At 44.8% G+C, this 21,987-nt stretch overlaps 1 protein-coding gene across 8 annotated transcripts in view; it reads right to left on the reverse strand.

Annotated features, from left to right (window-relative positions):
• Nucleotides 1-1,937: 1,937 nt before the first annotated feature.
• RREB1 (ras responsive element binding protein 1) overlaps nucleotides 1,938-21,987 on the reverse strand; it is a 118,951-nt gene continuing 98,901 nt past the window's right edge. For 7 of the 8 annotated variants that reach the window (XM_074543956.1, XM_074543962.1, XM_074543999.1 and 4 more), the window contains 3 exons: nucleotides 18,839-21,578; nucleotides 4,794-5,537; nucleotides 1,938-2,648 (listed from right to left, as the gene is read on the reverse strand). In XM_074543956.1, the coding sequence (XP_074400057.1) occupies nucleotides 2,152-2,648; nucleotides 4,794-5,537; nucleotides 18,839-21,578 (3,981 nt within the window). In that variant the 3' untranslated portion in view covers nucleotides 1,938-2,151. The remainder of the gene's footprint in view (nucleotides 2,649-4,793; nucleotides 5,538-18,838; nucleotides 21,579-21,987) is intronic. The other variant, XM_074544007.1, reaches the window with a different exon arrangement.

Consider the following 21,987-nt stretch of genomic DNA (forward strand, 5'->3'; position numbering starts at 1 on the left):
TTAAGGGATGTGTGAACTGGTTTTAATTAAGTAGAATGCACCTGGGTAGAGTTTCAAATGAATCATTGGTTGTGATTGATTTATCTATATCTGGCGTTAGCTTCGTTTCTGAACTGGTTCAAACATCCCTATTTAAAAGTAAAAAAAAAAAAAAACAAAACACAAAAAAAAATAGAAATCACATATACCTCAACCATTTTTTTCTTATTCTATTTGCAAGAATATTACTCAAGAACATTTCTCTTCCTTTGAATTCTGGACAGTGAGATTTCAGTCTCCAGAAATTTTTCAGAGAATTTTTAATATATAGATATATATAGATATATATATATATATTATATAATATAGACTGGGTCCGAGGCCCACTTCCTCCATGTCTGGTGAGAGCAGGAAAAGCAGTTCTGTGGTGGGAAGGAGGGAGGGTCACAGTGCGGGCTGGGCTGGGGGCTGCAGTGGTGGAATAGCACAGTGAGGCTCCGGCAATGCTATTATGGCTCTGTCTGTCCCAGAGGTCATGACTGAAGGACATTTAACAAACAACAATAACGACAACAACGACAAGAACAACACAAATGCTGGGCACTCCTAAAAATGCGCAGCTACAGTAGGATACATTTCGTTTAACCCCTTCAATATTGGAGGCTGGAGTGTCTGTCACCTGTTGCCGGCAACAGGAGCCATATGGAGAAATTCCAGCTGCCAGCATTAAAGGGGTTAAATTACTGATATGAAATTTAGACACACACCTCAAGTCTTCAAGCATCAACCCCAAAATCTCAGGAAGAATTTATTTTTTTTTTCTTTTAAATTAATTTTATTTATTTTTAACATGTCATATATCTGTAGTTTAATCACCAGTAGTATTTTCTTGCTCTTAGAACACGACAGAAGCAAGACGAGGGTAAGGCTCGCATTTCTCTCTTGCTTTCCACTGGAAGACGGGATAACTTTGCTCTGTGAGTGAGTGACCGTCGCCGAGGGGAGGGCAGCGAGGTCACTGCGGCACTGGGGGCGCCCCTCTCCCGCAGCCGGGGCTCCGCTGCCGCCCGTGCCCACCGCCAGGGAGGAGGGAGGGAGGGAAGGAGGGAAGGAGGGAGATGCGCCCGCACGGGCACGGTACCTCGCTGGCCTCCACGGGACGCTCCGGTCGGAGGAAGGGGTTCATGTAAAGTACAGTAGAAGAGCTGCAACAACAACAGGAGGAGGAGGAGGAGCTGGTGAAAGCTGATGAGTCAAGAACACTCCGAGACGGGATCCAAGCTGCGCTACGCATCTCCGTGGGCAAATATTGCCCATTGGCTTCTGCTGACTGCAGAGACAAGCGAACTGATGGATTTATAAAATAATAATAAAATAATAATAATAATAATAATATACTGAAGCAAATCAAACATATGTAACAGCGGGTGCATAATTTCCATAGGTTACGTTGCTATGTAACTCTTCTCTGTATACACGCTCAGTCCGTGATGGCCAGAAAAAACCCCTAGGATTTAGAAGACCACTTCTAATGCTGAAAAGTGGAAACAAGCATGAGGTTGAAATTAATTTGTGTTTCCTGCTTTTGGCTTGAACCACTTTGAACACCTTCAACTGCCACGTTGTTCGTGCCTGGAACAGGCTTAATGCTCCACCATGTGGCAAATGCAAGAACATCTACTGAGAAAAAAAACAATAAATCAACGTCTCCTCTGCATCTCCTCGGACTATTTCATATGAAATTCACATCATTTTTCTTCCAGTTATTGGCTATGGTATCCAAGGGCCTCCCACCCCACTGCCCCATTTCCAGCTCAGAGAACAAACACAGCGACTATCACAGATATACAAGAACAAGCTCACGCACACCAATACAAAAGGTAACATTAATGCTTAAATGAAAAAGGGTCCTCTCCAAATAATTCTTTAAAATATTAAAATCATTTTTGAAAAAAATCTATAATACCAAAAGATCTAATAAAGTAGTAAGGCACTCAAATCAGTATATACTGTAGTCTCTTGCATTATTATACTGAAAGGCATATGGCACCACGTCCAGTCTGCCATACTCTTCCCCGTAGCTGTAAGGTCGCTCTTCCAAAAACAGCCTCCAGAAACCTTGCTCTGCTGGCTTCAGTTTGCCTGCTGAGATGGGTCCAACCTCCAAGCAAGTCATTCCACCCCCAAGAGCTGAGGCGCGCTGTCGGCAGAGGCCAGGATGTGATTCATGGGAGATGGAGCGTTGTGCATCTCCAGCAAGTCCTGGATGAAACCCGAGGGCCCCTCGTGCTCGGAGCTGCCCCGCGGTTCCTGGTCCTTTGCCGCGTGTTTCTTGGCGGGCTCGGCGAGGCAGGCGCCGCCGCTCTCCTCTCCGCAGGGCGAGTCCGTGACCCTGCTGGCCGGGGGCTCGCTCCGGCTCCCTGCCAGGGACGAGTGGCTGCCGATGGCCCCCGCGGAGTCGCACTCGCTCTCGGAGATGGGGTTGGCGCCGCTGTGGCTGGACTCGTTCTCGCTGTCTTCTCCGCACCGCGACTGCGTCTCCTCCTTGTCGCTCTCCTTCCCGTGGTTTCGGGCATTTCTCACTTTCTGGTGGATGCGCTGGTGACGGACCAGGCTGTGCTTCAGAGTGAAGGTCCGTTCGCAGGTTTGACACTTGTAAGGTCGCTCACCTGGAAGAGAATGACAACACAAAGTCAGCTGTGGGGTCACACATGCGCCTCCCTCTTGTTTCAAGCAGCATGAAACACTTTGCACTTTGGGAATTCACAAATCGAACATCATGTTTATACAGATTATTTGCTTCTGTACTAGCAAACTAGCTGATGGAGTGCAAGCAGGAATACAGGTAGATGCCCGTGACACAAATGGAGCATTGAACTAAATGTCTATGAGCTTGGCGAGGCCCTGCACTGAGGAGGGAGGAAGGCCGTAAGCATCAGGTGCTCACCAGCATCCTGCCTAATTTAGTCAGCAACTTTTCTGGAGAAAGTTTACGGTCGATCTCTGGAACTCAAAAGCCTTCATGAAATCAGCCCACCATGTGGGCTCCCTGATGCAGGTCAGCCCCAGACACATGTGGAGAGACAGAATACTTTCCTCAGCAAGAACTCATTGGAAAACAAAGCAACCACAGCCCCACAGACAGAATTCTCCCAAAATACAAACCACGCACACTGCCCCAAGGTGCTCTCTGCCTTGAAGAAACAAAGGTCCCACCCCAGCCTGTCCTCCCTTTCCAAGTGTGCCTCTTAAAGACTTTTCAGCGCTTCAGTTCCATCAAGACACCATCTTGTGCCAATGAGCATCAGACTGAGACATGCGGTAAGCAGGCAGAGGTTTCCTGCACACTTCAGTCTGTCCCAAATGTTTCTTTTCTGAGTAAACAAATCCCAAAACTCTACAGGTATCTTTAATAAACCTCATTAATAATAAATAATAAACAATAAAACACATTAAAACTGAAATATAAGGAATGTGCAACCTGACAGTATTTTGGCAATATAGTTGAACAAGTGGGAAGGAGACAAGGAGAAGAGTCAACCCACAGCATTGGTGCAAAATCCTCAGCTGAAAATACGTTGATCTGATAGTGGGGGTAGGTCATAGTTACATTTATGAATTTGAAGAAAGCACTGTGCCAGGTTCCTGTTCCACACCTATTCTATGTTAAAACATCCTTCAAGTATCAAATAAGAAAGAGAAACAAACAGGAAAAAAACATACTGACAAAGCCCACAATAACCCAGTAGCCAATGAAAACAATTAAAACAGAGAGTATGGAAATGTCCATGGGCACACATGGTTTGGGGGAAAAGCTCAGTACTTTGGATATCAGCATTTCCCTGAAGCTTCTGCACTTGTATGAAAATAGGCTCTAAAAAGGGACCTGTCGTGTTTCACTTGTGGCTCAGTGACAGAAGAAAACAGGTCAGTTTTGCACTCAATAGGTGAATATTTATGTTTTAGAAGGGTTGAAGCTATTCAGGCATTAGTCTTTGGAGTAGTTTTCTAAAAACCACTGTCAATTACAACACAAATATTTTGTCAATGGCAAAGATCTTGTCTTCAGCAGAGAGAACCTTCAAAAGACACAAAATGTCAAAATGGACCAGTTTTCCCACGTCAGAGCAGCTTGCTGGCAGGTGAAATACATAATAAGGATGAATGATTAATTCACCTTTGAGCTGGTTCATGCCTTCATCTCATTTGCAAGGCACTGCTGCAATCTGCCTATCACACAAAGCAATCCCACTGCCCAGTCATGTCACTGGGCAAGTGTTTCACTACCTGTGTTCCACCTTCCCTACCCAAGTGACCACTGGATCTCTGCCTTCCACCCAAGCAGCAGGTCACACACATCACCAGCATGGTAGCCATATTAGGCTCAGACCATCAGACAAAACCAGACTCTTTCTCTCTCTAAACTTTGACTCAGAGGTGAAGTCTCATGATACAGTTTCTCCACTGCTTCTCAAAATATTGGGAAGAAGTAAAGCCCCACACACATGGCAAGAAGGGAGTCAGAAGCTGCCCAGGGATCTCCACACTTGCCCTCACCTTTGAACTCTGCAAGCAATCATGGGGAAAATAGTCTGGGAGCTGAAAATAAGGCAGTGGCTGCAATTCTTGCTCCCTCTCTAAGCCTTTCATGCAGCATGGGGGACTGGGGCAGAGAAGACACCTTGCAGATACCTTTAGGACTAAAAGCAGTGTCTCCAACCTCAAGTGCCAGCAGCAACTGTGCACCTCCAGAGCAGACACCTCAGTCTGGTGGGACACCTCATGGTCTGTTCTGCCCTCAAGCCTCCTCTTACCTGTATGAGACCGCATATGTCGCGTCAGATCTTGCAGAGACCAGAAACGCTTGTTGCACACAGTACAGACTTTCTTTCTTTTGTCTGCTTTTGCAGTACTCTTAGCCCCATCAGTCTTTGGTTTGTCATCACTGCTCTTCTCAGTGGACTTTCTCTCTGTGCCTTCCCCCTCAGAGATGCTTTCGCTCTCTTCATTCTCCTTTCCTGTTGCCTCAAAGTCCACAGGAGACTCCACTACCTTCAAGTCCAACGGAGACTCTTCCTGCTCAAGACCAGAGTCATGCATCGAGGGAGCTCCTGCATCATCCTGAATGCTTTTGCTTTCATCCTCACTGCTCCTTTCATCCTTTCTGTCCTCACGAATGTGGGCCTTTTTGTGACGGCTAAGAGTGCCAGCAAACTTGAAGGTTTTGCCACAAATCTCACAGGCATGTTTCCTTTCAGTCTGAGAACTGCTGCCTGCACTCTGGTCACTCTCTGCCAGCTTGAAGTCCATTAATTTGCTGGCAAAATTGAGGTCAAGACTTTTGTTACTTACAGAATCTTCCTCAGGGCCCTCTTCATATCCATCCACTTTTTCTTCAGCATCCTCTTCTGCCAGAAGGGAATCGGCCTTCTGCTCCTCCTTGGGGCTGCGCTCACTCTCTGGCAGCTCTGTCATTTCCTCTGACTGCTCCTTCTCCCCATAGCTCAGGTTCAAGGCTTTGTTTCCTGTAGCTAGTGCCTCTGCATCCGCCTGGCTCTCTGCAAGGAAACACAGAGAAACTTTCAGTGGGATTCCCAAGTGCCAGCAGTGAGCCTGCACATGGACCCAGGAGCACTGCTTCTGATCAAGCATCCCAATATCTGTTTCTCTTGTCTGTGACCTAGGCCAGCAACTTACAGCTGAAAAGAGATTAAAATACCACAGAACCCAATCAACAAGATGATACAAACTCTTTCACAAAATGCTTTCTTTTCCAAAACAGACTCACAAACTCAGCAGCTTCCTGCAATAGTTTTTAATATAATCACTTTTAACCAGAGAACACATTATGCTGACACACTGAAGAAGGGCTGAGGTCATTATCAGAAACAGACCATTCCAGAGACACATGGATGTATTACTAATAAACTTGTGTATGAAAAACATGAACACAGATTGAAATAATATGCAACCCGCATATTTATCAAACTAATTTTTGTGTAGCAAGAAATGTTTTTCCAAGGAAATGCAAAGGCCTCATGCAACCACCTGGTACAACTAAATGTGAATACTTAGTGCAGACAGTAGCACAAAAGTTGGCTTAAAACACTGGGTATGCAGCATGAAAGTGGAAGATGTGTAAGTTTGTCCACACCTGAGTCTCTGATATGTCACTTGGAATCAAAGCATAAAGCCAAGGGAGAGTAACAGGCTTTGCTGTTTCACAGTTACCTCACAAGAAGACAAAAATTACCTAAGATGTGGTCCTTAATGGTGTCCTCTGTTTATTTACCTGTCTGCAGCATCAATATTGCTGAAGATGTAACATATGTCCAAAAAACTGAAACAGGTAAGGTGCTTAAGGAGAACAGAGGGGTGGAGCTGTACTCCTTCCAAGCTCCACAGAAACAGTGCATTAGCAAATAGGAAATAAGCTGGTCAGGCTCTGGAGGCCAAAGCTGCAGCTGATGTAACTGCATCCCCAGTGCCACTTCCCAGGAATTGTTCCAGGACACGAAGTTCGCAAGTGGTGCTCTCTGAAAGCTGAAACTTTCCTTTCAGTCCTGCACCCCACCTCTTGCTTATTGACAGCAAGCAGCAAAGGGAGCCCACAACCCAGCCGGCATTTCAACATTCATCTGCAAGAACTATAGCTGCTGAGTAACTCCAGAGATTTAGAAACTCTAGGAGAGCAGTGCAAGTTCTCTGTTTGGCACAGCACAACATGTCTCCAAACTGCCCAGATTTTCTATTACAGGCTTTTTCCCTAAGCAAGGAGTAAAAACAGAAGATAAGAAGATGGTTCTCAGGCACTTATTAGTTTGAATGTAGTCTTGCAACATGATTTGCACTGGGCCCATCTCCTCTCAACAGTGATAACAAATGGCCACTAAACAAATGTCAAAGTGAAGCAGTGTTTCTGGGGATAGCAAATGATCACTTAATAGTGTGCAATTCTTGGTACACTTTTTCTTGGGGGAGTTTAAGGGGGAGAAATGACCTATCACAAAAAGTAATCTCACCTTTTAATCAGAACAGATCTGTTTACAGAGACGGTGGATTACACAAAGTTCATTGCTCATCTAATTATCTGCCCGTTAGAACACGCAAGCAAGCCCTAATCTGTGTGTGAGGCCACAGAATGTGAGGATGAGGACGTCTGAAAGCAGACATGGGCTGCCCTGTCTCATCCCGTGAGGTCAGGAAATGCTCCCCTGATGGGATGGATGTGTGTTGGGCTGAAGAAAGGCTGCCAGCACAGCACAGCACAGAGGGGGTTCATTAGGGAGAGGGGCAGGAAACCACGTGAGCTCTGTTAGTATGGAGATGAGAGAAGAGCACAAGGAAACCAAGATGGGAAAAAGCTCCTCTTAATCACACCCAGAGAGATGTTCTGTAACTCTTTATCAACCAAACAGAAAACAGTGCATGCAGAGGGAGATTTTCTTCCTGTTTTTCAACATGAAACATAAGAAGCAAGGTGAGTGAGGAGAATATGCATGGGTAGCACTCAAGGTAAGAGCAAGCCAAAACCATTATGTCTCTCAATACAGAAGTCCCAACTTCAACATTCAATGACATATATCATTCATGATTTTCCAATTGTTCCACAACTTTTTCTTCTTTTGCTTCTAGTATTTGGAAAAATATATTATTTTTCTCACTCATTCTTCAGTATATTCTCAGTATACTCATTCTTCAGTGAATTGTACTTGAATTCTATCTCCTTCTTTCCTCTCCTCTGTGCCCTGGGCCTCTTCCAAGCTGTTATTCTGTTCTTGCATGTGTGGCCTACAACTACATTTCCTGGTGCACAAGAGAAAAACATTCAAGGGATAGGTGGTCCACAGGTAAGTGATGTACTGGCACAGGCAAACAGATGAGGTCAACATCAAGAAAAACAAACCCCTAAGTTTAAACAATGTGCCTTCACAAAGGGCAAAGCCACTCCAGATCCTAGGAACACAAATGTCTGGAGGCTTTATCTTCTGAAGCTCCTCTGGGCTCGGCAGCCCTGAAGGAACATTCAAAGCTCAGGCGGTGACATAGCCAGGGATATGCTGACACATGTACGTGCTTGGCGGAGCGCTCTTCCTCCTCCCCTGCACAAACCACACCTGCCCTTTTCCTTGTCAAGAAGGAGTTTCACAGGCCCCTTAGGAAACTTCATGCATGGACCTCAGGTAAAGCAGCAGTTCCTGACTAGCTGAGCTGCTCTGTGGTTGTCTCCAACCTGTGCAGTTGGTTCTGCAGCCGGTGAAAAAGTGAGCTGCTTTGCACAAATCCTGGTTATTGGGGATGGGTGAGAATCAGCCCAGTTCTGCTTCCGATGAACTGGAATAGCAGCAGAGAAGCTGTGAAGGTGTGTGGCAAACACAATGGTTGTGAAGACAATTGGCCAGGTCCAGTGTGAGACTTCTCTTGCAGTGCAAGAAATGGCTGCAAGGGTAGTCTTGCACTGGCAGCTGCTTCATCCACTCCAGCAGAGGTTAGGCCTGGTCTGCACTACTGTTTTCTGCCTTCTTACATGCCCTCTGTAGCAACAGAAACCCTGCTGGCCACACAGCTCCAGCAGGCTTCTATCTTACACAAGGAGGAGGATTTTGACTGAGCCTTCAAATCCGGACAAACATCCCTCCAACAAGACAGAGCTCCTCTCACATGGATAATTCCCATCTCCAGAATTTGGCTGATTTATGTTGCAGAGCAGTCATTCGATTCCAGGCAGTGAAAGAAACAGGATGCACAGGAAAGACCTGCTGTTTCTTTCGCCCCTTTCCCATTTTTCACTTACTGAGGCTGTAAAATGCCTTCCAGTCCACTTGTTATCCCACAGAATTTACACTTGGTGAATCAAGAGGACAAGAGCAGAGAAATCCACTTCTCAAGGCTCCCACCCACTGCCACTTCTTCAGCAACCATGGGAGCAGCGCACATTAACTTGTCGTGTGCAGCCAGTTTGTCACTCCCCCAAAATGAAGAGAAGAAGGTGACACTATCTGAAGATCTCAATTCTGACACCTGAGTCAAAAAAGATGTGCAGGATACGGGAGAAAGAGGAGAAGAGCAGGGAAGTAAGGACATACGGAAGAAGGTGACAAAAAACCACTGGTAACTCAGCTGCTGCCTCATCAGCTCCTGGGAAAAAAAAAACTCATGAGATGTATTCATAAGCTAAACCTCAAGGACTCCATCTGAGAATCCAAAAACTTTTCCGCTTGCATGAAAGAAACCACTATATAGATGTAGCCAAAATCATTTTTCCTTCAAACTGTGGAAAGACAAGACTGTTTTGCTGAAGTCTATTTACAAATCAAGTAGCAGTCTTTTGTCGGCCCAGTCAGAAGAATCCACTTCATCTTTTATTGGTGGCAAGAAAGAGGAGGGAATTGCTTCCCTACATATGCAAACCAAATTATGAAGAGGGACACCAAATGTGAACAATTTCAGATTAAAGAGGAGATACAGATCAAGGTGGGGAGCTTGCTGGCATGACTCTTTTTATACATGGTTTTATTTTTTCCTGGAACTATGGTGGAATAGAGACTAGAGCTTGAGACGCTACAAAGTTAGTAGACAAAACAGGAGGTAATGAAAAACATTTTGGTGCTAAAGCAAGTGTTTATTGACAAATATTCCTAACATCCCAAGAGAAGAGTTAGAAAACCCATCACATAAATAATCCTCAAAATTGGAGCAAACACACCACTGGAAATGGATATGGTACAAGCAGTTGGCATTATCAGTCAGATGAGCTGATGATTTACTATCTTCCCTACATTAACTGAAATAACCCCAGCTTGTTTTGTATTTTACAATAGAGGCAGCCACCACTAGGTGGTAGCAGTTCTAGTAAATTTGGGATTTTTTGGACTCACACACACACAATGCTGCTTCCACTTCCACTCATGAACTGGAGAACATCTTTTAAACCCAGAGAATCCACTTGAAAAATTTTGGGTGTTATCTTCATCCATTTTTATTGTACACATTCTAAATAATAAAATTCAGCCACCTTCATTACATCACCTGCAAACACTCAAGTTAACTATTTAATCATCCCTCACACGGTTGAAAGAGCTTCAACTGTGTCTTCATGCCTTGTGAAATGAAAATATTCAAGCTAGAAAAGGACTATTTACAGTAAATGGAACTGAATATGTCTGGGGAAAAAGAAAAACAATTCTGGGAAAAAAACCACTTTCTGTCTTTAACACACACTATGATTCCCCAGTATCTTCAACAGAGCAGCTGAAGTCGTGATGAAAAGTTTTCAGGATTAGCTCTGACTGCACCTACCATGGGGAAATCCGCATTTAAGGTAGCAGGGGCAAAGCCCACACTATGAGCTTATGATGGATTGCACCATTCAGCAGAAAGGCAGTCTGATGTAGAGCTGCCAATGCAGCCAGCAGGCCATACACCATTTCCTCAGTACCTTCATGCAACAGCTCTAGCACTCAGGCCAACCCCAGCAGCAAATGACTCCTGCTTTACCCTGAGCTCTGGCTCTAGAGCAGCTGTTAAACTTTGCCTGACACTGAAAACACGATTTCAAGCCCTTTGGCCTCTAAGAAATACCCACAAATGTAGTTCAGAGGTACAGACAGCTAGAACAGTTTGGAAAAAGTCCCCCACTATACCCAGGGCTCACATGATTTCTGGAGGGATCACAGTGTGCAGATATCTAGAGCAAAGATGAGTTCTGCTAAATGCTAATCAGAAAATTCACTGTTGAGTATACTTTGTAAATATTTGTCTAGCAAACACAGAGCAGTCGTGTTCGACCCTCTCACATTAGGGGCAAGTCTCTTTACGAAAGGGATCTTTCCTTATTAAGTTCTCTTTCTCCATTATGTAAGAGATAATCCCTTACCCCATTCCTAGCCTACATCTCTGTCAACTGTATTTTATTGCAAGAGGGGAGCATTAAGACAGCCCTAAGGAGACAAAGGCAGGGCTGCTTTAACATGACAAAAGTAGGCAATTAATTAAGCTGCTCCACATTGCACATTTTCCTTGTATGCCTCTCTGCCGTGATAGCTCTCTGCTGGTCTGACTGCTGTGAGCTGGGGGAAATGCCCTCAGTTTGCTTCAGGCACTACAGACCATTCCCTTCCTCCCCATGTAGCAAAGATATGAGCAAGCCCCATCACTTACACAGTCTCCTCATCTCTGAATCCTGTTCTAAACCACCATCCTGTTTTTGATTTGGTTTAAAACAAGACCAAAAGAAACCCTCTATAAACTTGTTCCCAGTGACACTCTATTGAATTGCACTTCCTGTCTTACACCTCATCCTAAAGCTTTGCTTCATTTACAGCTGACCAAACACCATCCAAGCATCTCCCCTCATTCCCTTTCCTTTGGGCATACAGTGAAATCCAGATGACCACTCACTTCCAAGGACAGCCCTCACAAGGACTCCGCATGTGAGCCCTGAGCATGCTGCTTACCCACCAAAAGAAACCACCTCATTTTAAACTTGACATGGTTTCAAATTCTTACTTTACTTCTACTTCCAAAGGATTTGGAAACTCCTTTTTCTCGGACAATGGAGGGAGACCACAAGTCCAAAGCTGTTGAATGATTCTGAACTGAGATTAATCACCGCTTGGTGAAGCCAGTTACAAACGCTAAGCTGTGCTATAAAGTGCATGTGGTAACTATAACTGTGGGCACTATCGGATCTGGGCTCCCTCCTTGATGCCTAAAGCTGCTATTTCAAGACACAAAGCACTGACAACAAAGCCAATTTCAACAGCATCTATCCCCAGTGCCTCCCAGAAGATGATGCTAGCTCCACACCTCAGCGGCATCCATGTGCTCCTTTAGGGCTGTACTGCCAGCCAGATCCGGGAACTGATCTCATGACTACCAGTCCCTCCCCTTGCCCTTTTCATTTTTTTGGGCAGCTGGGTCAGCCACAGCTGCAGGGATGAACAGTTGGGAACAGGTTGAGCCAGTACTGCCAATAAGTGCTTTGTGTTATCCAACCATGGCCCAGGGCTCTGTCTGCCGGGGGCAGGTCAAACCACTCTGACCAGCCCGGTGCCGGCTGCTCAGAACATCTACCTTGCACCCAAGTCCTACCCACCCTACGTGCTGCAACAGTGCTCGTCCAGCAGCTTTAGAAATGCCTGCCTCCCCACACCACCAAACAGCTGAGCTCTGACTATAAAGAAAGTCTTCAGTCGACTCAAGTAGGACATTTCAGTTTTATTCTGCCAGGAAAATTGTCAGAGGTGAGCACTTTCAGAGCCCTTCCTGCAGACTTTTGTTCTTGGAGGGGATCATGTCATAACACGAGTCTTCCTCTCTCAGGCTGTAGCCATCTGCTGTCTGCATAGGCAGGATGGGCCCACGTGACACTGCAGACACCGTGCTACAGCCCTCTGAAGTTACAGGCTGTTAGCATGGTAACGAGGCAACTAAGTCTCTTCATGATAGGCAAGATCAAACCATGTCGTAACAGGTCCCCAGCACGGCAGATTGCAAAGCCAGACTAGTACTGAGACCTGTACTACCACATTAGAATCACTGCAAGGCAACCTGCTGTATTAAAAGAAGCAGAAAGGATGAGAGAGGCTGGCAAGACAGCAGACTTTCCCAAACAAACTGGTGCATGGGGATGTAAGAGAAAAATCCTGTGCACACTCTGTGCAATCTGATCAGCAGCTACACTGAGATTGAGAGTAATAACTCATTTGTAATTTTAACTACCCTGACATGGAGAGCCAACTTCTTGCTGCTTTCAAGTTTGTTACTTCCAACAATTTTCCCATGAAACCAACTCAAAGTGACACAAAGTGACGCTGTCTGTACTGGAGGTGTGAATAACTTAGAGCAACAGCTCCCTTGTGCAAGCAGTTTTCAGGCAAGGGGCATGTACCACCATCTGCTGAGCTTCCTTCTTGCACCCATCCCATTTGGTCAGCACAGAATGACTGTGCTCACCCTTGGTTTTGTGTCAGCTCCTCCTCTCTGGCTGAATGCCACTCACCTGCCTACAATAAAGCCCAGCATGATCTGACAGCCAACCTCTTTCACTACTGACAAGACAGAGGGAGGTATGACGGCAGGTGAGCTTCAGAGCAGATGAACACAAGGTAAAACAATCTAAAGTGTACCTTTGTGATGCTGAGCACAGTACTGGCAGGTACATCCAGGCAGGAGGACTCAAAGCCATCGCTGATGTCTCTCCAGATCACTGACATGGCCTGCAGCAGCAGCCAAATTAAAACCAGGCTTCATCAGCAGGTTCAGAAAACAACTGGAAGGACCTGCAGACAGCAGCTCCATAGACAGGTTGCAAAGGGAGAGGGCAGGGATGCATCTTCAAACACGCAACCCTAAGGAAGCAGTTGTGGATGCTGATAGAGCTTTAAGAGCAACAGGCCAGAGGAAGTGGCTGTGTCCACATGCTCACACTAAAGAGCACATCCCCCTGCTACCAGGGGAGACCAGAGTACCACTGCTCCAATGTGGAAGGGCACTTCTCACATTCTTATGCTTTGCTTGTCTGCACCGTTCAGCCCAACTAAGTAGAACTTTGCCTTGGTGTTCTGAGCAGCTGGAAAAAAGTGTGTGTACCACTGTAAGATCCAACATCCTCTTCCTTAGGCTGGGGGACAAGCACATTTCTCCACAGGTAGCAGCTGGCAACTCCAGGTTTGTGGAAATTCTGCTAGATTTGGTAGAAATGACACCACCTTTCTGACAGAGGAAGGGCTTCTGGCCTGACGCAAGATAAAATGTATGAATTTATCCTGCTCTGTAATAAGAAACTTCCTTGGTTTTCTTCCTTTGCCTCTGTTATTGCTTGGTGACCAATCACAATATCCTGACTGCAAGCTCCTCAACAGCAGGCTCTTTCTCTGGAAATGCCTATCACCTATGTGAATTGGACACAATTTCCATCAAAGCCACAGGGCATCTCTCCACTGACTTCAGTGGAATCAAGGCCCGTATGTTGAATAAGCAATAAATTATTTTCCCTTAGACAAAAGTTTTTCATGTCTATAATTCATTTAAATGACTAGAACAGGGGAGGGACTAAGCAGAGGTAAAGTTGAAAGAAAAGCCAGGATCATGCAGTGCAATGAGGACAGCAATCCTGCAAGGCATCTTTGTGATGAAGAAAGAGATTGAGAGGATAGTTACTTGTAAAAGGAGATCAGCTCCTGTCACACCTTCCACCTCACATCCAAAACCCCTGAAAACACAGGCACACCACCCACCCCCTGCCACAGCCAGCAGCCTCTTTGATACAACATTGTGGGTATCTCTCTCACTTTCATCTTCTGAAAGTTGGCTCTGTTCTAGTTAACATCTCAACCCATACCAGGGATTCCCTGCATCTCACAGACATCTCAGAAGCTGTTTCTTTCTCTTCATTTTCTTCCAGTGTCAACACAACTTTTTAGATGCATCATAGTACTGCATTTTTGTAGGCTTTCAAGTCACTCTTTCCTTTTAGATGCCTGCTAATTCACCCATAAATTTATGGCTACAAATATCACTATTTTTTGCACTTCTATCTGGCTTCATTCACAATACAAATACAAAACACCAAAGTTGAGGAGAAATCCTTTTGCTTCAAGGTAGCCCAATTCCTTTCCACATTTCTTTTCAAGCATGCAATGACAGGATTAGCTAAGGATTAATTACTTGAAACTCAACCTGCATCTCACGTCACAATTTTCTCATATTTTCAACATTTAAAATCTTTGTATCAAGCAAATATTTGTCATACAAACCAAAATTTGCAACAGATAAAATATACTTCTTTCCACACAGATGTCCTAGCTGGGGGTCTCAAAATCCAAACAAAAATTCCACTTACTGTGCAAACTTCAATCCTCCCACCTGAAGTTGCAGTGCTTTCCAAAAATGTCACCTTTAAAGGCACAAAACCAGAATTTTCCAAAAAAGCAGTTTTCTCTGCCTTCTTTCTTCATTTGTCCCTTAAAGGCAACAGCCCTTCTGATAAAATACATTTACTCACTGGAAGGTAACCTAACAAGTCAATGTGATTTGATTTTTTTCTTAAATTTTTCCATATGAATAGTCATGGGTTGTATTAAAATACATCTGTGCCTAAATATTGACTTGGGACTGACTGTAAATTTTGTTTAGCAGCACGGCAGGACTAGCCTAGTCTGGCTACATTTCATAGTAGCCAACTGTTGGAAGAATGTCTTTTTCAGTATTAAGGGTCACCGGAATAATCAAAGCATGTAAGATCAGTCCTCAAGGTATCTCCTGCCACTGCTAGCAGAAACATGTTATTCACCATGGTAATTACAAATGCTGCAAAATAAAGATGTTTACAATTTTACTGTGATTTAAATCATAAAAGCAAAGAATAAAACTGCCTCAAAGTCCTTTTTTTCGGTGACTTGAGACCTCCAATCAACAGGAAACATTCAAATTCATGGGCTAGATGTAAGAATTTTCTATTTATTTATTCCTTTATTTTCTTTAGAGATATTTCCTTGGATGGTTTGCTCCTGTTGTAGCAGCAAAACAAAACAAAATCAAAAAACCTCCTCTGCCATTAAATTTTGCTTTTTCCAAAATTTAATCCTGGGCCAAGTATGATCTGCCAGTAACCCTCTGAAAATATTCTCAAGTAATTCTCTGCAAACAGATTAGGTTATCTATAACAAACTGGTGGTTAAAAACAACCATTACTGTAATTTTATACTGTACCTAGTCTGATCTGCATCCTATAAAAAGGAGCAAAACCAACTGCATCACCTGCAGGGCACATCTTAGTCACAATTCTGAGAATTTAAAAAAAAAAAGCAGCAAACCATGTTGAACATAGGAAAGTAAATTATACATTAAAGACATCAAAAGAAAGAAAGTATTAAAAGCAAGTGTTCGAGCATGTTCAAACAAAACACAGTTACTGCATTAGGCACTGTATAAAACCAAGCTATGCCAAATTCCCAGTGTTCCACTTCTGAGCTCACTATTAAAATAAAAAACCACTGAGGAAGGTGTATGCTTCTTCATGGAAATGTTTATGAATTTAAAAAAACCAAACACACAGTGGTATTGAGGCAAGGTTCAGCAGGGCAAAAACTTCCCTGAGAGACACTTCTGGTTGCATGAGGGATGTGGGTCACTGGTAGCATGTGCATTTTTGCACTTTCACAAAAGAGAAATAGGATCTTGACACCACATGGAAGGTGGCCTCTGTGTTGAAATTTTATTGAACATGAATGACAGACTTGCAAAAACCTTCTTACATCTGTATGGATACAGCAGTTCAAAACTCATAATATACAGACAGCACTTATATGCTCAGAATTATGTACCTTTTCCTCATCTTAACTTAGACCACTTACATGAATTACCTCAATAACAACTTTCCTATAAACAGATACAGAAGAGCTAGGTGCTGCTTTTTAGCTCAAACAACTGCTTTGAGTTTTTTGGGTTTTTTTTGTAGCAGTGTTAAACAATCAGCTTGCCTGCTGTGACTGCCTATGGATCACATATCCAACATATGCAGTTTGGAAGCAGATCACCAGGAATCTCATCTATCCCATTCACGTTAGCTTGTTCATCCTTTCTCTGCCCAGGTCAGGGAGCAGCCATCAAACACAGACAATAATAAAGTTCTCTTTTTCTCTTTACAAAGATTAGCAAATAGATTTGTTTCTTAACTAATTTTAAAAAACAGAACTATCTGACAAGTCACAAGTTATCTACCTGTGCAATAGGTGGGGACAGGGACACTGTGCTGTACTACAACACTGTCGATTTCACCACAAGAAAACCAGTTTGTCCATCCAGAAGACAAAGCCAACAAACTGCTGCATCTACCACAGAGCTGCCAAACTCCCTGCATGCCACCAGCACCTGACACCCACCACAAAAACACAGGGCTTGCTCCACCTGAATGCAATCCTCAGGCTTGCTTTGGCACCACCTCCCTGGACAAAATTTCCTCCACCTTCCTAGCTTAGCTTTCCCCCACCCCTCCAGCAGGCCCCATGGACACTGCTGCCACAGGGGAGCTGCTGGAAACTACCAGTTTAGAAAGAAAACACTCATGCCATCTGAAGGCAGATGCCCCAAGGCTAGACCAAACTTGGTGTGGGGTGGTTCTCCAGCAAGAAGTCTCTCTCAACATTGAGATGATGATTACCAAAGAGCTCAGTATTATCAGTGCCAGAGCACACCAACTGGAATGTGATTACTGCCACTGCTCTAGTATCACCAAAAATCCTGTATCTGTGGTGAGGATTTAGTCCTGTTATGGCCACAGTTGCTGGCTCTCCTCATGGGAATTCCAGCACAGGCTTCCTAAAAGGACAGTGCCTCCTTACAAGCCTGGTGGTCGTCAGTTTTACCAGTATAATTCATGGCTGAGTGAATTTTCCTGTCTTCATTAAGGGTTTACACCAGTGCTGCTACCTTGGAAGTCTGCCATCAATAAGCAGGTCAAACCTCTTAGTCTGGGAAAAGCCTCTCCATTGTCTTCTGTCTCATGAACAGTTCTTCAGTAACTATGTATTTTTTTGGAGACCAGGGTGTTGGAAAACAATTGAGATACGAGTAAAGCGCTCTCCTTCACCACAAAGTAAACTGTATGCTTAATAAGATGAAATAATTTGGTCTCTGAGGACCAGAAAACAATAGCCTCAGTGTTGCACTGATACCTTTCAAGTTATGTCCTCGTGTCACCCAAAGCAAACTGTAATAGGGACTGCTCCACAGCTCAGATTCCATTTAAACCCCTTAGCTAACCTCTTTTACCTCTTCAGGTTTCCCTCTTTAGCCCAGTCATTTCAGGAAACCTCATTTTCTTAAAAAAAAAAAAAAAGGCAGCAAAAAAAGTGCTAACTTTTCCAAGGCCATACTCAAATCCCCTATGTTTCTTATAAACATCCCTAATTTTTATTCTTTATGCCAGGAGCTGAGATGCATAATGAAGTAAATAATATCAACAACTGTGACTGACTTTGAAGGGCACAACAGCAAGTAGAGCTTTGCCCTCTCCCCCCAGAGCAGGATGAGAATCTACTAATTACTTTATTACAGTGTGGGTGGAAGAATGAGGGAACTTCAAATCAGCACAGCATTCAATGCAGTATTTCCTTTATAGTGAAGAACAAAAAATAACCCCAGACCTAGAATAAATCTCCCTACCCAATTCCTCCTTTTGTTTACACCAGGTCTGAGGTTACTTACACAGCAGCACAATGCTAGAGATTCCACACACATCTCTACACCTTAGGGCATGTGCCCACCTTTAGTTGTCTAGCTCTGGGGAGAAACTTTTCCTAGAGGCAAGCTATTATGTAATGCTCAGGATGAGCAGTTTCTCACATCCTCCTTTGATCTGTTAAATAAAAGCCACCACAAGAAAAAAAATGCTAAGCACTATATTATTTTATTTTCCTGCCACAGTTCTACACTTATTGTCTCTCATTTTTAGAGATCTTTTTATCATTACTGATGCCAACAAACAGCCATCAGAAGCAGACAAATAAACCATGTAAGGCACAATTAAATATTCAACATGTTCTCCTTCAAGACAAGAAAATAATAACAAAACAACTGAAACCTGAGCCTCTTTCCAGCTACACTAAATTATGCCACTGAAATCAAATGCTTATTAACGGTTTTATTTACCCTCTGATACTCAAAGACACAGATTATTCCATTTCTGAAAAATCTACCACCATCACTGTGCTGCCGCAACAGCTAGCGATTAGCAAAATAATAAAGGAAAATACAATTCAGACATCAGAGAAAGGAAGATTCCTCCGTGGAGAGGCCCTTCCATGGGGAACAACCTCAGGGGCTACAACCTACTGTGAGCCCAGATCACTCTTACCTGTGTGACTGAGCATGTGCCGCTGCAGGGCACTCGCCCATGGAAAGACTTGAGGACAGTAAGGACAGGGAATATTTTGCAGGCAGTCTGAGTAAGCGTTCCTCTTCCCTCTCAGCAGCTTATCCTTGGCAGTTTCCTTCTCATCCTCACTTGTTCCATTTCTGCCACTTTCTTCCTTGAAATTGTCAGTGGACTGCAGAAATGGGCTAAATTTGTTAGTGTCTGTGGTAGCCAGCATCTTCTCTATGCTAGCAAATTCCCCACTTGACTCCAGATCCACACTACTGATAAGTTTGGGCTTATTTTTCGTTCCTTTCTTTCTACCTCTTTTCTTAGTCAACCCAGCATCAGCAACAGGAGACTGCTCTAGATCACAAGCCTGAGAAAGGTCACTGGGCAGGCTGGAGTCTCTCTGAATGGTGCTCACGATTGTCACTTTAGCTTTGGCATTCCCTGATTTGTCACACCCAGCGGAGCTGCTCACTGCCTTGGGACTGGCATCTGCAGCCTCTGTTTTCAGCAAAGTGGGAGCAGAAGATACAGATGAAATGATCTGTGCAATGGAAGCCAATGGTGGCAGCTCTTTAGTTACCGAAGGCTTTGGCAAGAGAGGTGGTGGTGGTGGCTTAGGCCTCAGGGGTCTCAGCAAGGCAGCATTGCCAGGGAGAGCCGGGGAAATGATCGGGACAGTCAAATGCAATGAACCTTTTAGTGGCTGGGGATGTCTGACACCCCGGTTTGTTTCTGAGTTCCCACTGGCACCAAAAACCAAAGGACACTGCAGACAGTTATAGGCCATATCACTGTTCCCAGAAGCAGCCAGCTCTTGATTCCTGGCTTCACAGGGGACATCATCTTTATCCTTCTTCAGGATTTTGGGGATGGACAGGTCAATAGGCTCCATGGAACAGTCATAAAGGGACAGAGATGAACCGAACAGGTTCTCCTGCTTCACCTGCACAGCACTCAGGCTTTTGCTTTTCTGAGAGAAATCCAATGGCTCATCAAAATCCATGGGGTAGTTGCCCACAGGTTCACGTTTGATGGAAACGTGAGATGATGTTCCCAGCAAGAAGCCGTTCTGTGGTTCCAGGAAAGGCGTCATGGGCTTGTGGTCCATATAAGTGCTGTCATCCAATAGAGAAGGGTCTGTCTGGCTTTCCTGGGCACTGCAGTCCACCATTAAGATGTAATTCTCAATCTCCTTTTCCTGCACATGCAAGTGCTGCTTGAGAATGTGGTGAATGCAATTCCTCTTGGCCGTAAAGGCCGTGCCACACTCCTTGCACTCAAACGGCTTCTTCTTCTGGCAGCCGCTGTGCGTCCTCATGTGAATGCGGAGCGCCCGGTAGTGCTTCAGGTCCTCTCCACAGAGCTTGCACACCGTGTCTGGCGAGCAGAAGGCATCCACCATCTCTGCAGCATTGCTGGTGACATATTCAATGTTCTTCTCGATATCCTTCCTGGTGGTTTTGAGGTGCTTCTTTCGCAGGTGCCTCTCACAATTGGCTTTCACCGTGAAGGGGTAGTGGCAGATTTTACAGATGTAAGGTCGCTCCCCGCTGTGCGTCCGCAGGTGCCGGATCAGCGCCGCCTTGTCAGCTGCAATGTAGTCACAGATGTTGCACTGATACGGGGAAATACCTAAGTGAGAACGGATGTGAGCTCTCAGGACACCAGAGAAGGCAAACACCTGGTCACAGAAACGGCAGGGGTACAAAACTTTCCTCATAGTCGGGGTCTTCTTGTTTGCTGCCCCTGCGATGATGGCTTTGAGTTCTCCTTCTGTGACTTCTTGCTTGATCTTGGCTTCCATACTTAGAGGCAGGAGAGCTTCAATGATGCTGTCCTGCTCCAGCTGTGTCTTCATCTCGTGCTGAGTTAACGGCTCTACTTTGGGTTGGAGGAGCAGCTGTGAGGAAGGACTTGATTTGGCTCCTGGCTGGGGGAGATGAGAATTGGAGACAGATTCCACTGAGTTCTTGATCAGCCTCAGAGGGGGAGGTGGGAGGCTTGGGCTGATGCAGCCAGGGGAGGCTTGCTGGGCACTGATAAGAGGAGGAGGTGTAGAGGTTGCGACAACTGTTCGGGGCGTTACCAAAGGCTTTGGCTTCAGTGGTGGCATATGCTTGAAAATAGACTGCACGGGGACAGAAGGTGCCTTAGAAAGTGGAGGAAGACTGATTTGAGGAGGAGCAGAAGAAGCCATCTTCAAGATCTGCTGAATGTCTGCCAGCTCAATGGCAGACTCATTGGAGATGGGTTTCACCACAATACTGCTGTCAGGCTGGATAATAAAACCCTTCTGGAAAGGCTGCAGGGAGAGAAGCTTTATGTTTTCTTTTGTAGGGGGAAGGACTGAAAATGACCCTCCCATGGAGGCAGCTTCCAGAGGAGAGAGGCTGAGCAGACTGGTGCTGCCAGGTTCCTGAGGTAGGTTACTCTTCAGAGCTCTGAGCCGCATTTCTTGGACCTCGTCTTGTGTATTGTCCTCCTGCTTGACAGGCTTGATGTCTTTGGTGTACTGTAGGCCCAAGGATGCCATGAAGACTTTCTGGTCTGGGCTCTCACCGGGTGGGGTTGTGGACTGTGGCTTGTGCTTGTCTTTTCCCTGATCCACCACGTGAGTTTCTGTGTGCAGTTTGAGTGCTGAAAGCATGGGGAATGCCTTGTTACACATCTCGCAAATAAATCGATGGAAGTCACTGATGCACCTTCGCAAATTTGTTTCACACCAGACCTGCAAGACATGCAAAAATATTTAGAGTAGGAATCTCAATCTGGGAAGGCATCACAAGCTGCTGCAAAACACAAACAGTTCATTCTCTCTTCCACTGATTAAGTTATGAGGTCTAGAGCAGCCCTCCCCTACCTGGCATGCAGATATTCCACTTCACAGCCTTCAGTCTTCTAAGGGGTGTAACTGAATTAGGAGCTGATTCTCCACAAGTTCCCTTCTACAAAAGTAAACTCCTTCAAAAGGCTATTCAGGCTCTCAAATTCTTTTCCATCCTAAATTTCCCTATTAGAAACTTCTCTTGTGTCATTGACAGGACAGGAGCCTCAGCGTACTACACAGCAAGGAAGCCAGGCAGTAGACTATCTCATTTAGTTCTACTACAAAGAAACCAGGAGCAAAGAAAAGAAAA

Source organism: Zonotrichia albicollis, chromosome 1 (assembly GCF_047830755.1).
Source record: "Zonotrichia albicollis isolate bZonAlb1 chromosome 1, bZonAlb1.hap1, whole genome shotgun sequence".
In the NCBI taxonomy this organism is placed as follows: Eukaryota; Metazoa; Chordata; class Aves; order Passeriformes; family Passerellidae; genus Zonotrichia; species Zonotrichia albicollis.